Source organism: Hyaena hyaena, unplaced genomic scaffold, assembly GCF_003009895.1.
Source record: "Hyaena hyaena isolate Hyena2069 unplaced genomic scaffold, ASM300989v1 scaffold_59, whole genome shotgun sequence".
Lineage (NCBI taxonomy): Eukaryota > Metazoa > Chordata > Mammalia > Carnivora > Hyaenidae > Hyaena > Hyaena hyaena.
In genome coordinates, this window is record NW_024080691.1 from 1,784,100 (window position 1) to 1,799,167 (window position 15,068).

The window sequence follows — 15,068 nt, forward strand, 5'->3', positions numbered from 1 at the left end:
TCTCTGTAATGAAACAAAAGTAGATAAATTCATGTCTGGTGCTTAATTTGGAAGTAATCAAGATTGTTTAATGAATTTATCTGAATTCATTTTTAACGTAACAAAAATGTTAAAAGTTGCAGGTTATCAAAGATTCTGGAAGCAATATAAAAGTTTATATACAGGGGCGCCTGGGTGGCGTAGTCCGCTAGGTATCTCAGTTCGAGCCCCACACCAGGCTCTGTGCAGGCACAGATTTTAGTGTTATTATCCCTAGGTAGAGAAAACCTTAAAAGACCAATAGACGTGTATATTCAGATAAGATGCAAAGAAAACTCTCTTAACTTCTGTTTTTACTCCTATTTGTGGAGAGGACATTAAAGGCCCAATTTCCAAATACTTCCCCCCTTTTTTTCCTGATAAAAAGCTTCTCCCGAATGTTTGGCCTCTGACATCCTAGAGATGATGGGGGTGGAAATTTTACATCCAAACTTGGAGACCTTATCCAAGTTTCTCCAAGATGGAGACAGGACATAACTACTCCATTACCAACGGTCTTACAGACTGGGCACAAGAGCCCATTTAGAAGTTTGCATTTTTCAGTCTTAGGCATGGTATGATTATAATTTCAAGGGACAGTGAAAGAATACAAAACAATTTTTTTTCTATTAATGTCAGGGTAATTGCTATATAAGATTTAGCTTTTTCCCTTTCTTAAGTGCAGGTCAATTTGTTCCAATATTGTGATCTTTTCTAACGTCTACAGACATTGTGAGAGGAATAGGTAGGGTTTGGTTTGTTTTAGAGTTGCATTTCTAGTTTGATAGAGATTTTTTTTAATGTTTAGTTTTGAGAGAGAGCAAGCAAGCAGGGGAGGGGCAGAGAGAGGGGAACAGGATCCAAAGCAGGCTCTGCATTGACAGCAGCGAGCCCAATGTGGGATTCAGACTCACAGACCACGAGATCATGACCCACTGAGCCATTCAGAGATTTTTAAGACAAAGAGAGTTGTCACCAGTTCCCAGTTTGGGTTTTTTTTTTACCTAAGTTTGCTTCTTTATATCAGATTTTTAACAAAAATTGGAATCAAAAGCGTTATGCCTTTGTAAAATCTACATAAAGCACTTTATAACAAAAGCCTTTCTTCTGGGTTTACAATTCAACCTTGACTTTTCTATTAGCCCCTGAATATTGGCCTTTCACAGCCCATTTGTAGGAGGGTCTAGGAGAAATTTTGGCCATATTTGTGAATAATCATTAGGCTTTTCAACTCTTCTCTAAATTTGGTAGGATCCTCTGAAAGTAGAGGTAAAAGGGCTTTAAAACTAAAAAGGTTTTCCTGTTGGCCAGGGAACATGATTTCTTTGGTGGTAGGTGGTCTATAATATACTTGTAAAGGACGTTGCATAGAAAGGCCTGAAGCTGAAGGAGCCTGATTACGGAGCCCTGGAAGATAGGAGCAAAGAGAGCCTTACTGACAGTCTTGGGCATTTTTGTTAATATTCGTTTTCTGGCTTTCAGCATTTATGTGAGCAACCTGTATACTATTAACCTAGAGATTAGGCCAGAGTACTCTGTAAATCTTATAGGGAAATGGAAGTTAAAACAGGCAGATAAGGCTGGATTTTAAGAAGGGGCATTATGTTGAATGTAGACATTGATTTTTGTTTTCAGTCTGATTTCTGTTCATCTTATCCGGGGAGTCCCTAAAGTTAGTCATTACACTAATAAAACAATTGAAAAGCTCACTATAAAATCTGCATTCCTAAAATACAGCCAGTTTAAAGGATCCCATTGTCTGGTAGCTGACAAATAAGATCTATTAATAGCAACTCAAACCAGTATGCCTTTTAATAGCTTAACCAAAGCCACAAGAGGCACCAAGAGAACATGTAGATAATGTAGCCCCTGTGATCCAAAAGTTCACTCCCAGAATTAATCTAAGGAAGCAAAGTCCTTTGTTGCACAGGTAGTGAGGATAATGCAATGAAAAATGTCTCTGGTCTGCCACAAAAATGTGTGATTCTTCCCATCACAAACCCACTAATCTGTAACACCAGGCAGGTGCTACTAGAATGGGACTTTCTGATTAGTAACAAGCACCAGCGGTTGAGACAACAAAGGTCCCTATGGCCTAGGACCTCTCCTAAGATACTGTGCTGAGCTGGCATGGCTGGGAAGAGAGACTCAGAACCTGTCTATTCAGCTGACCATTAGAGCGCACCCTGGTAAGTCCACCCTCTGGATGGTGGAGACGAAAAAGCTTTGGTCACAAAGCTACCCTCTTAAGACATAGAATAAGGTAAAAGGAAAAAAAACATCCAGTGTTTCCTTTCGCTAAGCCTGGGTCTCTTGTAGCCACACTAATACCTAGGAGGCTTATGCTGTGGATTGTGAGGATTGGACTATGTGTGGTTTACGTGTGCCTTGTAGCACAGAAGTTTTCTTGAAGTTGGTAAGTGACCCAGTCTCACCTGTTCGGTGACCAGCTTACCCTAACCTGGGAGTCTCTGAGCTGGGTGGCAAGCACTCTAACAGGTTTTAGTGCTAAACCTGTGCCCACGTTTTGTGACTTTCGCTTCTAAGATGTCCCTTGGCAACAGCCTTTACCTCATGTATGACCAATGATAAAAGACACAAGAATACAAAAACCATTCCCAGGATGAAATGGATCAGTAACCAAAGAGTTTTGTAACAAATTTATCGAGTCACTAAGCCCAAGGAACTAGTTCCACAAATATTTTTTTCCTACTCGTATAGATTTAGAAAAAGGGTCCTCACCAGTCTCGTGCTCTCGGACTCCAAAGATAGAGACTCCAGAAGACAAACAAAATAAGGAAGTCTTACCTCTTGCTGGATGCATGTCAGATTTCCCAGGGAGAATGCGATCAACGAGTTATCCCGCCAACTGTGCCAGCTGTCCAGAAAAAGGAATGTCCTCTGCTCTTCAAGGTTCTTTTAGCTGGACTAAGAATTAAATTGACATGAGACAGATTTAACAGTAGAAAATCAGATTTAGTTTCATATAAACAAAGGGAGTCCACCGAGATATGAAATCTCAAAGACAGGCAACCTGAGACTTACATGACATCCTGCACGAAGGAGAGGGGTAAGGAGTCTGGGGATATAAAGGAGAGGCAGACCTTTAGTGCCAGCAAAATCAAATAAGTCAAAGACTCTGGAAGGAATCCACTTTTTAGGTCAAGCAGCCTGTTCTCCGATCTTACATAACGGAGTTCCAGCTTCCCCAGAAGTGTTACTGTAGGCACAGCAGATGGTCCCCACAGCAGAGACACCTCTTTGCTCAATTAAAAGATAATCAAGAGCTCTTCTATTATCAAGGACAACTTTGGCTGCAGAATCTAAGGTTTTCGATGGGCTGCTGTTTCCTCAGCAGCAGATTTTTTAAATTGAAGAATTAGGGAGAAGTTGTTGATCACAGCCTCACTTACCTTTATCCCTAACCATGGATTAGCCAAAAGGAGTGAATTCTAAATCACAAAAGCATCCTAGTATAGGTTCTTTTTAACTCAACAATTTAAATGTAGGGGAGCTAAAGCAATGAAATGTCTTATTTTTTTTTTTTAATGTTTTATTTATTTCTAGGAGAGAGAGAGACAGCGTGAGCAGGGGAGGGTCAGAGAGAGAGGGAGTCACAGACTCTGAAACAGGCTCCAGGCTCTGAGCTGGCAGTCAGCACAGAGCCCGACACGGGGCTCGAACTCACGAACCGTGAGATCATGACCTAAGCGAAAGTCGGACGCCTAACCGACTAAGCCACCCAGGCGCCCCTGAAATGTCTTATTTTGCTTGCGAAAAGTTGAAGGCACAGTTACTAGATTTTCTCCTAACCTGAAATAAAAGGTTGTTTAAATTTCAGAGGTTGCCCCACCTTAGCAGTGGCCTGGGAGATACAGATGAGGGTGTTATCTTTCCAGGCCAATGTAGAATAAAGGAAAGGAAAAGAGAAAAAAGGTTTTATGTTGACTTAGCATATGAAGTCTTGATCTGTCATCTTGGGCAGAACCATTCTACAACGTCAGCTACTTCTCTGTCTTGTCAATCTGATTTTGAGGTCTTTAGCGTCTTCTAGATTTGCAACAGTGTCAGTGGGCCAATGGTCAGGAGCACTTGGGAAGGAAGGTCTCTTCCAACAGGGCTCCAGGGCTATCTTCCTCTGATGACATTTTTAGAATACCCAGTCACCAGGCTACAGACTGTGACTAAAGGTGTCCTTTGAATTAGGATCCAGGAAGACCTCTCTAACCTGTTGGTGACAGGCTTGAGCACAAGACATTAGAGACATACTGTAGCTGGTCACGCCAGCCTCAGACAACAAGAGACTCAGCAGAAGGTTGTGTCCTAAAAGAATTCCAAGAGGTTTGCGAGGTAAGGTTCTTATGAATGCCCAGTGAAGTGTGATTTGCCTAGTGCTTTGATTATTAGAGACCATGGAAGATGTATCCCAAGAGAGAAACACATTTTGTAGCAGTTTGTTTTTTTCACTGTACCTCAGTGCAGGAAAAGGCTTCACATCTGGAAAACAAATATACAATAACAAGAACACTGACAACCCATAGGAAGTAAGTGGTAGTTGAATGCAGTCCAGCTGCAGGTATTAAGAGGGTCCACAAAGAGAGCTGAAGCCTCTGAGTACAAATAAAACCAATTTTTCCATGATTATGGACCAAACAGGTCAGGCCTTAGTAGACTGTTTTTGCAGTTTTACACAAGTCTCACACGAATGCATTTTCATAATTTGAGTCCTCTTCAATGTACAGTAGGTGAAAGTGTGCAAAAATGGAAAATGGGGTTTGTCAGGGAGCCAGGAAGAACTGTCTTCAGTTTCTCTTGGCCCCAACTGTAATTTACGGCCATTGCTTACCCCGTCTTACTTGCTCAGATTCAAGTACATTGTTGCCATGCTTGGAGGACATTAGGATGGCAAAAGTCTGGCAACAAGGGGCCGTGTTTGCAGCAGCAGAATGGACGTCATCCACAAGTGCCATGTTTTACAAATATAAGCAAGGCTTAGTATTACTTGACAGTGCTTTCCATGTAATTTGCATATCACATAAGCTTAATTGGTTTAACAAATCCTTTGGAGAATACCCTGTCAAAAAAGGTTTCTAAAGCACATGCCTGAATAGGATCACAGATCATTATGAAATTTAAATACAAAAAGTAAACAAACTTTTACAGTCTTACCAAAAGCAGACCAAAAGTGTAAGAAAATTTCATCCTTTTTTACAGAGGGATTATTTTTTTAAATAATGTTTATCTCAAACTTTTTTTTTTAAATTTTTTTGTTAATGTTTATTTATTTCTAGGAGAGAGAGACAGCGTGAGCAGGGGAGGGTCAGAGAGAGAGGGAGTCACAGACTCTGAAACAGGCTCCAGGCTCTGAGCTGGCAGTCAGCACAGAGCCCGACGCGGGGCTCGAACCCACGAACTGCAAGATCATGACCTAAGCGAAAGTCGGACGCTTAACCGACTAAGCCACCCAGGCACCCCTCAAACTTCTTTTTAAAGATGGATTTTCCACAAACCTTCTATATAACTTTTTTTCCCCCCTACATTCTGATTTTGTCCTGTTTATCCTCTTTAAACAACCAGCCTCACTTTAGGACAGAATTACTCTCTTTTTCCTCAACAAAAAATACATCTCTGTTTTTCTTTTTTGTTTTTTTTACTGAAAACAAATCCTACTTTCCTGGCATATGGAGATATTTCCATATTATTTTTAGTAGCTTTAATTACATATATAATTAGAATTCTTATCTCTTACAGGACCTTCTGGGTGGTTGAGTCATTTAAGTGTCCAACTTGCGATTTTGGCTCAGGTCATGATCTCAGGGTTATGAGATCAAGCCCTTCATTGGGTTCTCTGCTGGGCATGGAGCCTGCTTAAGATTCTCCCTCTACTATGCTTTCTCTCTAAACAAATACTCTTTAAAAATTTATTTTAATACAAAATTTAAAAATAAATAATTCTTAACCTTTAAGAACCTTAATTTCTAGTGAAAACTATGTAAGCAATTCTGTTTTACCAGCATTCTTTAAATTTACAATTCATGAACACATTTGAAAAATTCTAGAATCATAGACCGTTTAAAATTTTCTAATGTAGCTTTAATACATCCAAATGTCTTTTAGTTTTCCTGTAGTAGAAAACCAAAAGTAGATTTATGTTTAGTAAATTAATGTTTTAGTATTTTGTCATGTTTGGAAATAATCTAGATATTTAATGGATTTAATTTTAAGTCATCATTTAACTTAGCAAAAACTTTAAGGTTTCAAGTTACCAAAATGATTTGGGGAAACTTTTTTAAGTTTCCTTAAAACTTTCTATTTACTCTACTTGTCCTTTAAAATTATATTTAAATCATTGGGGTGCCTGGGTGACTTGGTGGGTTATAAGCACCCGACTTCAGCTCAGGTCATGGTCTCGCAATTTGTGAGTTTCAGCCCCGTGTCAGGCTCTAGGCTGACAGCTCAGAGCCTGGAGCCTGCTTTCAGTTCTGTGTCTGTTTCTCTCTCTCTCCCCTCCACCTCCAAATTATATTTAAGTTACTTACTAAAACTTCATAGAAACATTAGGCAAAATCAACCATTATCCTAAGTTTATGCACAGATCTTATAAAAGAACATGCACTTATTTCACTAGTAAACTCAAAAGTTTTATATATAATGTTGATAACTCTAAAGACATGTTTGTCTTTTTTTTTTTTTAATGTTTATTCATTTTCTGAGAGAGAGAGAGAGAGAGAGAGTGTGTGTACAAGTGGGGCAGGAGCAGAGAGAGGGGGAGACACAGAATCCAAAGCAGGCTCCAGGCTCTGAGCTGTCAGCACAGAGCCGGACATGGGACTTAAACCCATGAACCATGAGATCATGCCCTGAGCCAAAGTCGGATGCTTAATCCACTTAGTCACCCTGGCGTCCCAAGACATGTTTGTCTTTATTAAACCATCAACCTTAAGCTAGCTTTCATATAAAATATTTTTCCAGATCACATGAACTTGGAAAATATTTGAGTTAGTTTTTATCTGAGAGTTTCAGAGTGCAGAGTTTTATGAGTGCTTGCCTTCAAACCAACTAAATAGAGCTCTTTTACAGATTAATTCTAGCAATACTGTCTGAAGGTAGGAAATAACCACATAATAGCAATACATGTATATAGACATATGTAAACATACTGATGCAGAGATCTTATAGCTTGTTTTAAAATTACTACCATGAAATAGGTACTAAATTTGCTACTTATAAAAGATGACTGGGGCGCTCAGGTGGCTCAGTTGGTTAAGCACCCAACTTCGGCTCAGGTCATGATCTCACAGTCCGTGGGTTCAAGCCCTGCGTCGGGCTCTGTGTTGACAGCTAGCTCCGAGCATGGAGTCTGCTTCAGATTCTGTATCTCCCTCTCTCTGACCCTCCCCTGCTCACGCTGCCTCTCTCTCTCAGAAATAAATAAAACATTTAAAAAAATTTTAATGATCTGAGTTTATTTTTCTGGTAGATGGAATAAGGGTACCTTGTCTAGATGGCTAAAGTTGTTTCTAGTATGTGTGGAAAAGACACTTAAGATTTATATTTGTCCTTGGCAATTAAGTTCCACATGATTCTTCCCTTTTGTTTTTATTTTGGTAAGAATTCCCTCCCTGAAATTTGCATTTTAATGAGATGGACTGGTTAAGAGTTCCTGAAGAAGCTGGTAGAAAATTTTAAGGGCACAGGGAAAAAAATACAAGCTTCTCCTGGAAGGATTTTTTGTTTCCTTAAGACAAGAATTTTTACACTTACAAAACTTTTGAGATAAATAGGGGAGGTTTTAGGGGTGGTAAAAAAAAGAGTAGAGGTCTTTGAATTATTTTTGGAACCACTGTTCTGGTCACGAAGAGACTAGATGTATAAAATAGGACAGCTATTTCTAATTCCTCAAAGAATTGGGTTGCCACCTCAGTGATAGCAAAGGACTGACAAACCCATCCACCTATGAGAATGTCTTCTTTCCCTCTGGTACATATAGCTGAGGGGAGAAGGCCTAAAAATACTCTGTCAAGATATCATTATCAGCTTTCAGTTTAAACTCCTGGTTATTGAGTTATTAAATCCTGTCAGGTTTCATCTGGGACAAATAGTAAATACTTCTAGCAGTATAAAGGAACTTCATGGACCCAAGAGGCATCCTCAGAGAGGGTGTAAAAGGTAATACCTTCACAAGGTCTAGAGTCAGTCCCAAAGAGAGCAAAAGGAAGAACCAAAAACCTGCAAGTCCCAGGCAGGCAACCAAGCCATTTTTAGGATATAAAAATAGCAAGAAGGAAACAGCTCTTCCCACAAAAGATCAATAATCAGTGGGATTTGGAAGGGAGGTCACCATGTGAAAGTTTATTTCCCTCTCTCAACCCATTGAGCCACCCAGGTGCCTCCTTATTTCCCTCTCTCAGGTGAGCTCAGGAGGTAATGTGTTCAGAGAAATCCTTAAGGATCCTTCCTAAGTTTAATTCTCTAACTATGGCCCTTAATTTGGCCTTTGACCAAAGCAGGAAAGATCCGGTATAACCTCAGGCGATCTTATCTTAAAAGTTAACTGTTCCAATAGTCTCTTTAGAGTGGAAAGGCAATTTAGAGGAGCACTGGGATGAGTACTCAGAATAGAGGGGAGCAGTACGAGTTACATGGTACATCTTATTAGTCTTGTTTTAAATACCTTTTCTCTTTTTCTTTAGCTTTTTGCAGTGAATCTTAATGAAACTATTATAGAATTTAAAGCCTTTTAGAGGCTTCTGCTTGCTAATTGAAACGTTGTCTTGTTCTCTTTAACTTGAGAACCCTTACTTTCAAGTATACTTCTTAAATAAATGATGTTGTCTAATTGGAATGTTTCCCCATAATGGCTATCGTAATTCCACATTGTTCTCAGAAAATTTTTTCATTTTACTAGTTATCTGCACCTTCTAGGACTAAGTTCTTAGACACAAAATAAGCAGCTGTGCCAGAAGGTGGCACACTCAACTCTCTGAACAGCCAGAATCTCACTTCTTTAGGCCTTCGGGTTTCTCAGAGCCAACCTAATCCCTAGAAGGGACTTGTTGCTGTGTTGAGGGTTACATGTGTCTTACGATGTGCCTTGTTACACAGTTTTCTTGATGTTGGCAGTTGACCAAATATCATTCTACCCCTTCCAAACACAAGAGTCTTTGGGTTAGGTGGACAAGTACCGTTATAGTTCTTAAATGTCAATCTGTGCCCACCAATATTTGCAGCTTTTCGGCCTCCAAGATCCCCACTAGCAGTAGCCTTCCTGTACACAAAACCAGACAGACATACATGCACCTCAGCACACCAGCAGTAACCAATATAAAGTCCCTGCAGACTGTTCAAGAGAAGGCCATGCACAGCACCAGCAACTCCCAAAGTGGACTCAAGCGGATCTATTCAAGGAGACTGTGGACTGGAACTGGGGGGCGGATTCCAGTGTGGACTTGTAGACTGAACCAGGGTGCTCCATTACAGCCTCCTCTGTCAGTCTAGACTGACTCCTGAACCCTGGACTGGATAACCAATTAGATCCACAGCTTGAACACAAAAAGTGGAGCTGAAACTGAGAGGGACTTACCAGTAGTCTTCAGAAATAGCAAGGATAGCGCACTGTGAGAGTTTCTGGGGGCCACACCTGTTTTCTCACTGTCCTCAAATGCCAACAGATGTTCGCTTCAGATCTATCGCTGCCACCAGATGTGTTAAAAAACAAAACTGAGTTAACTTGAAGATCTAATTGGCTTCATTAAACAATTCATGAATTGGGCAACATCTCATCCAATAAGTAGAGGGGAACTCCCAGGAGTTGTACACAATGGAAGGTTTGGAGGCACCTGGCTAGTTCATCTGGGAGAACATGTGACCCTTGCCCTGAATTCAAGCCCCACACTGGATATAGAGATTACTGAAATAAACAAAACTTAGGGAAAAATGGAAGGTTGTTGTAGGAGGAGGGTGGAGCAAGAAGGTTATTAGCAAAAGAAAAGGATTGTTCCAGTCAAGTCCCTTTCCCTTAGTGCTAGAAGCAGGTAGTTTTATCATACAAGTTACTGTATCTTCTAAGGGGATAGAGAGGACCCTTGATGATCACAAAATTTTGACTAGTTAAAACCACACTTCTGGGGCAGGTTTAAACTGCAATTAGATGAGGTATTAAGCTCCAATTTGGGGACTGAGCCTAAGTGATGAAGGCATTTGCGGCCTGTGGTTTTCCTTTTTAATACTGTTTGTCAGAGAAAAGTAATTGCTGACATTTGCTTTTGAGACCTCTTAGCTGCTATCTTCCAGGGTAACTGTGGAGCACAAAAAAAGAGAAAAAAGGAGGAGGTATAACAGGTTTCCTTTATCATTTGCACTCGAAGTTTAACAGGCAGTAAGTTTAGTATGTGAGTTTAACAGACAACTCTGCAACCTACTAATAGGAAAAAGCATATAGATGTCAAAGAAATACGTAAAAACAAGGTACAGAATGATGCAAAAAAGATAATGAAAATTTTTATTCCTACCTTCTCCCATAAGGATTTGAGTGGATTTCCAGAGAATGATGACTGAAAATATAGGCAAAAACAGTAACAAGCAGAGGGGGAAATTTACCTTTTATCTTAAATCCAGCCGAATACAGATACTACCCAAAAATTAGACTGTCACATACTGAACTCAAGTACCATGTGACCTGACCTAGTTACAGGGCCCAAAGGAGAAGGCGGCCCTATCTTTGTAGTACTTTCTTTTTATAAAAAGTAATGTGTTTTCTTAAAGGTAAATTGTGTCCTATCATTAAAAGCAGTATAGTTCAAGTGGAGCCTTCCACTCCCTCCCCACATTTTACTATTAGTAGATTTCTTCCTAGGCTTTCCCTTCTGTATATAAACATTATAGATTATTAAAAACAAGAACTAGATTATATTGTACAGACTACAACTTTTTCAAATTTAACCAAATGTTTTCAGTATCTTTGCATAGCAATACATATGTATCTTTTTACTTGAAAGCAGAGTATTTCATTATATGAAAATGCCATAATTTATTTTTCCAAATGTCTGTTAACATTCTGATTTTTCATTATGAGAAACAGTAGTGCATCCAGCAGCCATGTACGTGTATATGTGTAAACATCACATACACAGACACACGTATTTATGTCCTATGCTAATATTTCCTTATAATAATTGTCCAAAATAAAATTGCTGATTTACACCATCAGCGGTTTTCTGGGCAGCCACTAATTATGTTGACGTGGAAAGAGAAGTGTAAGTGGAACCCACCCCTCCTTCCCCGCCCTCAGCTGATACATACCGCCTTTCCTCTCTTCAACTTGAATCTTAAAATAGTTTATCTTTTTAAAATACTGAGCTTCTGTTGAAGATTCATTTGAAGAAGACTTCTAAGGCTAAAACAAGTTTTGAAAAACGCTTTTCTAGCAAAGTCTCTGGAACCAGACATCTTCAGTTCTTTGGTGATGCTCAGGGGAAATTATGAAATAGCCCAGTTTGCAGCATTCATTCCCACCATCAAAACAGATCTCAGAGCAACTCAGGTTAGGAGGAGTTTCAAATTCCACTCAGCTTCCTCTAGAGTATTTATCCAAAGATCAGTATCTTAGTTAAAAATAAAGTCCCTTTTACCTTCAGTTTGAAGATGGTGGTGGTCTCCAGAAAGCTTTCTTTCAGTAGAAGACAGATTTGTATAGATTTAGTGGCGGTGACAAAAGAAATTAACAAGTTGTGTGTAGAAATTAGCCAGTCATTGTTTACAAAAATACTTTTTCTAAGTTACCTTTTTTTTTTTTAAACAAAACTGACGTAATTATTTAATGATAGGAAAATAGCATGTTATGAAACAAGCTGGTTACACGCTGGGGGTAGAGAGGAGGGCTTCACTTCTGATAAAAAAAATTTTTAAGTATGCATACAAAATACTGGATGAGTACGTACTAAAATATTGACACTACTCCTGTTGAGGATTAAATGTTCTTCTTTTTGTTTCTGTGTACCTTTTTTTTTCACTGAGGATTTGCAGTCAGCCACTCTGAAGGGCATTTTCTTTCCCCCTTTTCCTTCAAATATATGTTATTGCTGAGGTTACTGTTAAGCCTTTTAGGAAATTAGAATCTCCTACTAAGCAGGTGGGGAGGTAATGTTATGAGTCGATCCATTGGGTGTAGAATACCTGAGATGTTACCAATAAATAATACCATAAGTAATACTGTACTTACCTGGGATTCACATACTGAGTTCAATCATGAGCAGAAGGGGGAAAAAAATGGAAAAAAATACTAATAAAGCCCCAGCATTAAAGATCTTGGATTTCCCTTAGAGAAGAAACCCTTATAAATTGTAATCAGTGTGGATATTTGGTTCCCCAACATGTATCAGTCGAGACTCTTAGTTTCAATGATCATACATCCAACTTGAACTAGCTTAGGCATTAAAAGAAATGTATTAGTTTACATGTTGAATTAGGGAAGGGCATAGGTATAGCTTGAACTCAGAGATAATTAGATTCACAGTTTACTCTGTATCTTGTCCCTGAATATCTGCCTCTCATTCTCTTATACCATCTTTCTCACTGGGTTGGAAACCTGGCTACTAATAGCTTCCAGACTCCTATCATACTAGTTTCATCAACCAAAAAAAAATACCTCTTTCCTTATTCCCAATTCAGAAAATCCCAGGAAAGGAGTCTGTGTGGCTCATCTCGGGTTAAACACCACCTTTTGACCCAGATCACTGTTGCCAAGAAGATAGAACTGTAAGACAATGGCAGTTTCCATTTGATCTGTATAGCTAATGTGGTAGATTCTGTTCTAGGCGGACAAGTAATAACACAAGCTAACATTTACAGAGCTTTTAAGCAGGTACCAGGTACAAGCTCACCTGAGCATCCTATATAGGGATGTGTCCTTGACAGGCCTTGGAAAATCACAGATATGAAAGCTATTTGGGTGGCAGGCTAACAGCAATGAGAAGTAACAGCTAACAAGAGAAATGAGAAATACAGTGACCACAGTAATGTATATTATATACATTGGGCTCTGCGCTGACAGTGTGGAGCCTGCCTCCTCTCTCTCAAATTTAAACTTTAAACAGTTTTGGACATAGGTACACATAATGTTGAGTCCTTGTCCACCACTTGCCAACAATGTAACTTTGAGCTTGTTGCCTTATCTATACAGTGGGACACCACCAATCTTGTATGGTTTTAATCATGGCTAAATAAGGTAATGTATAAAATTGTTCAGTGCACTGCCTGAAACATGGCAAAAAGAATCAGGATCAAATCGCTGAATGTATGGGGCGCCTGGGTGGCTTAGTCGGTTAAGCGTCCAACTTTCGCTTAGGTCATGATCTCGCGGTTCGCGGGTTCAAGCCCCGCATCGGGCTCTGTGCTGACTGCCAGCTCAGAGCCTGGAGCCTGTTTCAGAGTCTCTGACTCCCTCTCTCTCTGACCCTCCCCTGCTCACGCTGTCTCTCTCTCTCTCCTAGAAATAAATAAAACATTTTAAAAAAAAAATCGCTGAATGTATAATTGACAGTGGCAATAAGACAAGATACTTAAGTTTTATTCTTTCTCCTCAAATATCCAGCCTCCCTGTGTGTCTTAGACCTAATCCCATTTCTTACAATTAAGGAAATAACCTTATCATTAGTCAAGTTTCAGTTAGTTACTAGGATCAAATGGGATAGTGTGTAATTAGATTTATATATTAAAATTACAGTAGCTTTACCATGAAAGGCTGTTTCTTACATCTTTAGTCATAAAACTTTGTGATTCATCTCAGAGTCTCTTTTTTAAAAAGTCAAGGCTATTTAAACAAACTAGAAACTGAGGAGCCCCTAAAAGACTCACCCAGATTCAACTTCTTAAAGGAGAACAAGGTTTTCTATCCAGAATGATATAACAAAGAACAGGTAGTATGTTAAGTATTTTAAAAGGCTGATGCTTTTTCTGCCTTTTCGTCTTCCTCACTGAGATTTTTTTTATAGCATTTTCATTCAAGTTTCATTTACAAATTTTTATCAAATTGTTTTTAAATGTACTGAAAAACCAATTAACATTTTCTTCTCATGGATGATACAGATGTCTATTTTATTAGCTTTTACATCATTTTTTCATATATAGGTAAAAAGGTTTTTCCACTTACAAGATCTAAAGTTAGATTTCATAATTTAAAGTAGTCATTGTTAATGCTTATTATAATGACTTTAAACACTGTTCACAGATTCTGACATAATTTGTTAACTGTCATCCTTACTCAGTTTTAAAATACAGGAAACTTTTAAAAAATTGTATTAATCCTGCCCTAGAGGATATCCTTTATTCTTGGCTTAATTTTCTGGGAATAAAAAGCCTAAGGTAGAAAATAGGTTGGATTTCCTTTGTTTTTTGCCCTTCATTTATATTGAAGATGACACTAGTGTGTTTGTCTCTGTAAAATAATCACAAATGCATAACCCATAACCTGGTTTCTTCTTTCCACAGCCTCAGTGTTTACATGCTTGGCAATAGCTTTGGGATTTTATAGAATCTGGAAATAGCGAACTACTATATTAAGACCCTACTGCTGACCACTGCTATTGACTTCTTAGAACACTATACCGGGAGAGATTTACTTTGGATCTGAAAGTTGCAGCAGGTACTCAGTACAACAGCATTATTCCAAACACATGTGGACTAAAAAGAAATGTTTTAGAATGGGAAGGTTTGTTTTGGGTTTGTATTTTATATGTGTCTTTATTTTATGTTGAAAAACTGTTCAAAATTCGATTGATTTGAGACCAAGGCCTTTTGTCTTTATCCTTTTAAAAGTTCACAGAAGCTGATCCTGAGCTTTCTTGTGTTTGCTTAAACAACTATATCATACAGGATTTCTTAGATGTCTGCTGCAAATTTAAAAACAATTCCTAAGCCTATATACTTATTATTGTATTCAACTTTCCTGGTAACTATTGCACAATTACCTTTTCATGTAAAATAAAATGTTGTCATCACAAAATTGTTTGGATTTTAATGGAACTTATCATAGAACTAGAGATTGGGGTTTT

General features: G+C 38.7%; 1 protein-coding gene across 3 annotated transcripts in view; it reads left to right on the forward strand.

Moving 5' to 3' along the window:
- CCDC90B (coiled-coil domain containing 90B) overlaps positions 1-15,041 on the forward strand; it is a 44,048-nt gene extending 29,007 nt beyond the window's left edge. For 2 of the 3 annotated variants that reach the window (XM_039231813.1, XM_039231815.1), the window contains one exon: positions 14,506-15,040. In XM_039231813.1, the coding sequence (XP_039087744.1) occupies positions 14,506-14,561 (56 nt within the window). In that variant the 3' untranslated portion in view covers positions 14,562-15,040. Of the gene's footprint in view, positions 1-14,505 lie in introns of all 3 variants that reach the window. The other variant, XM_039231816.1, reaches the window with a different exon arrangement.
- The last annotated feature ends 27 nt before the right edge of the window (positions 15,042-15,068 follow it).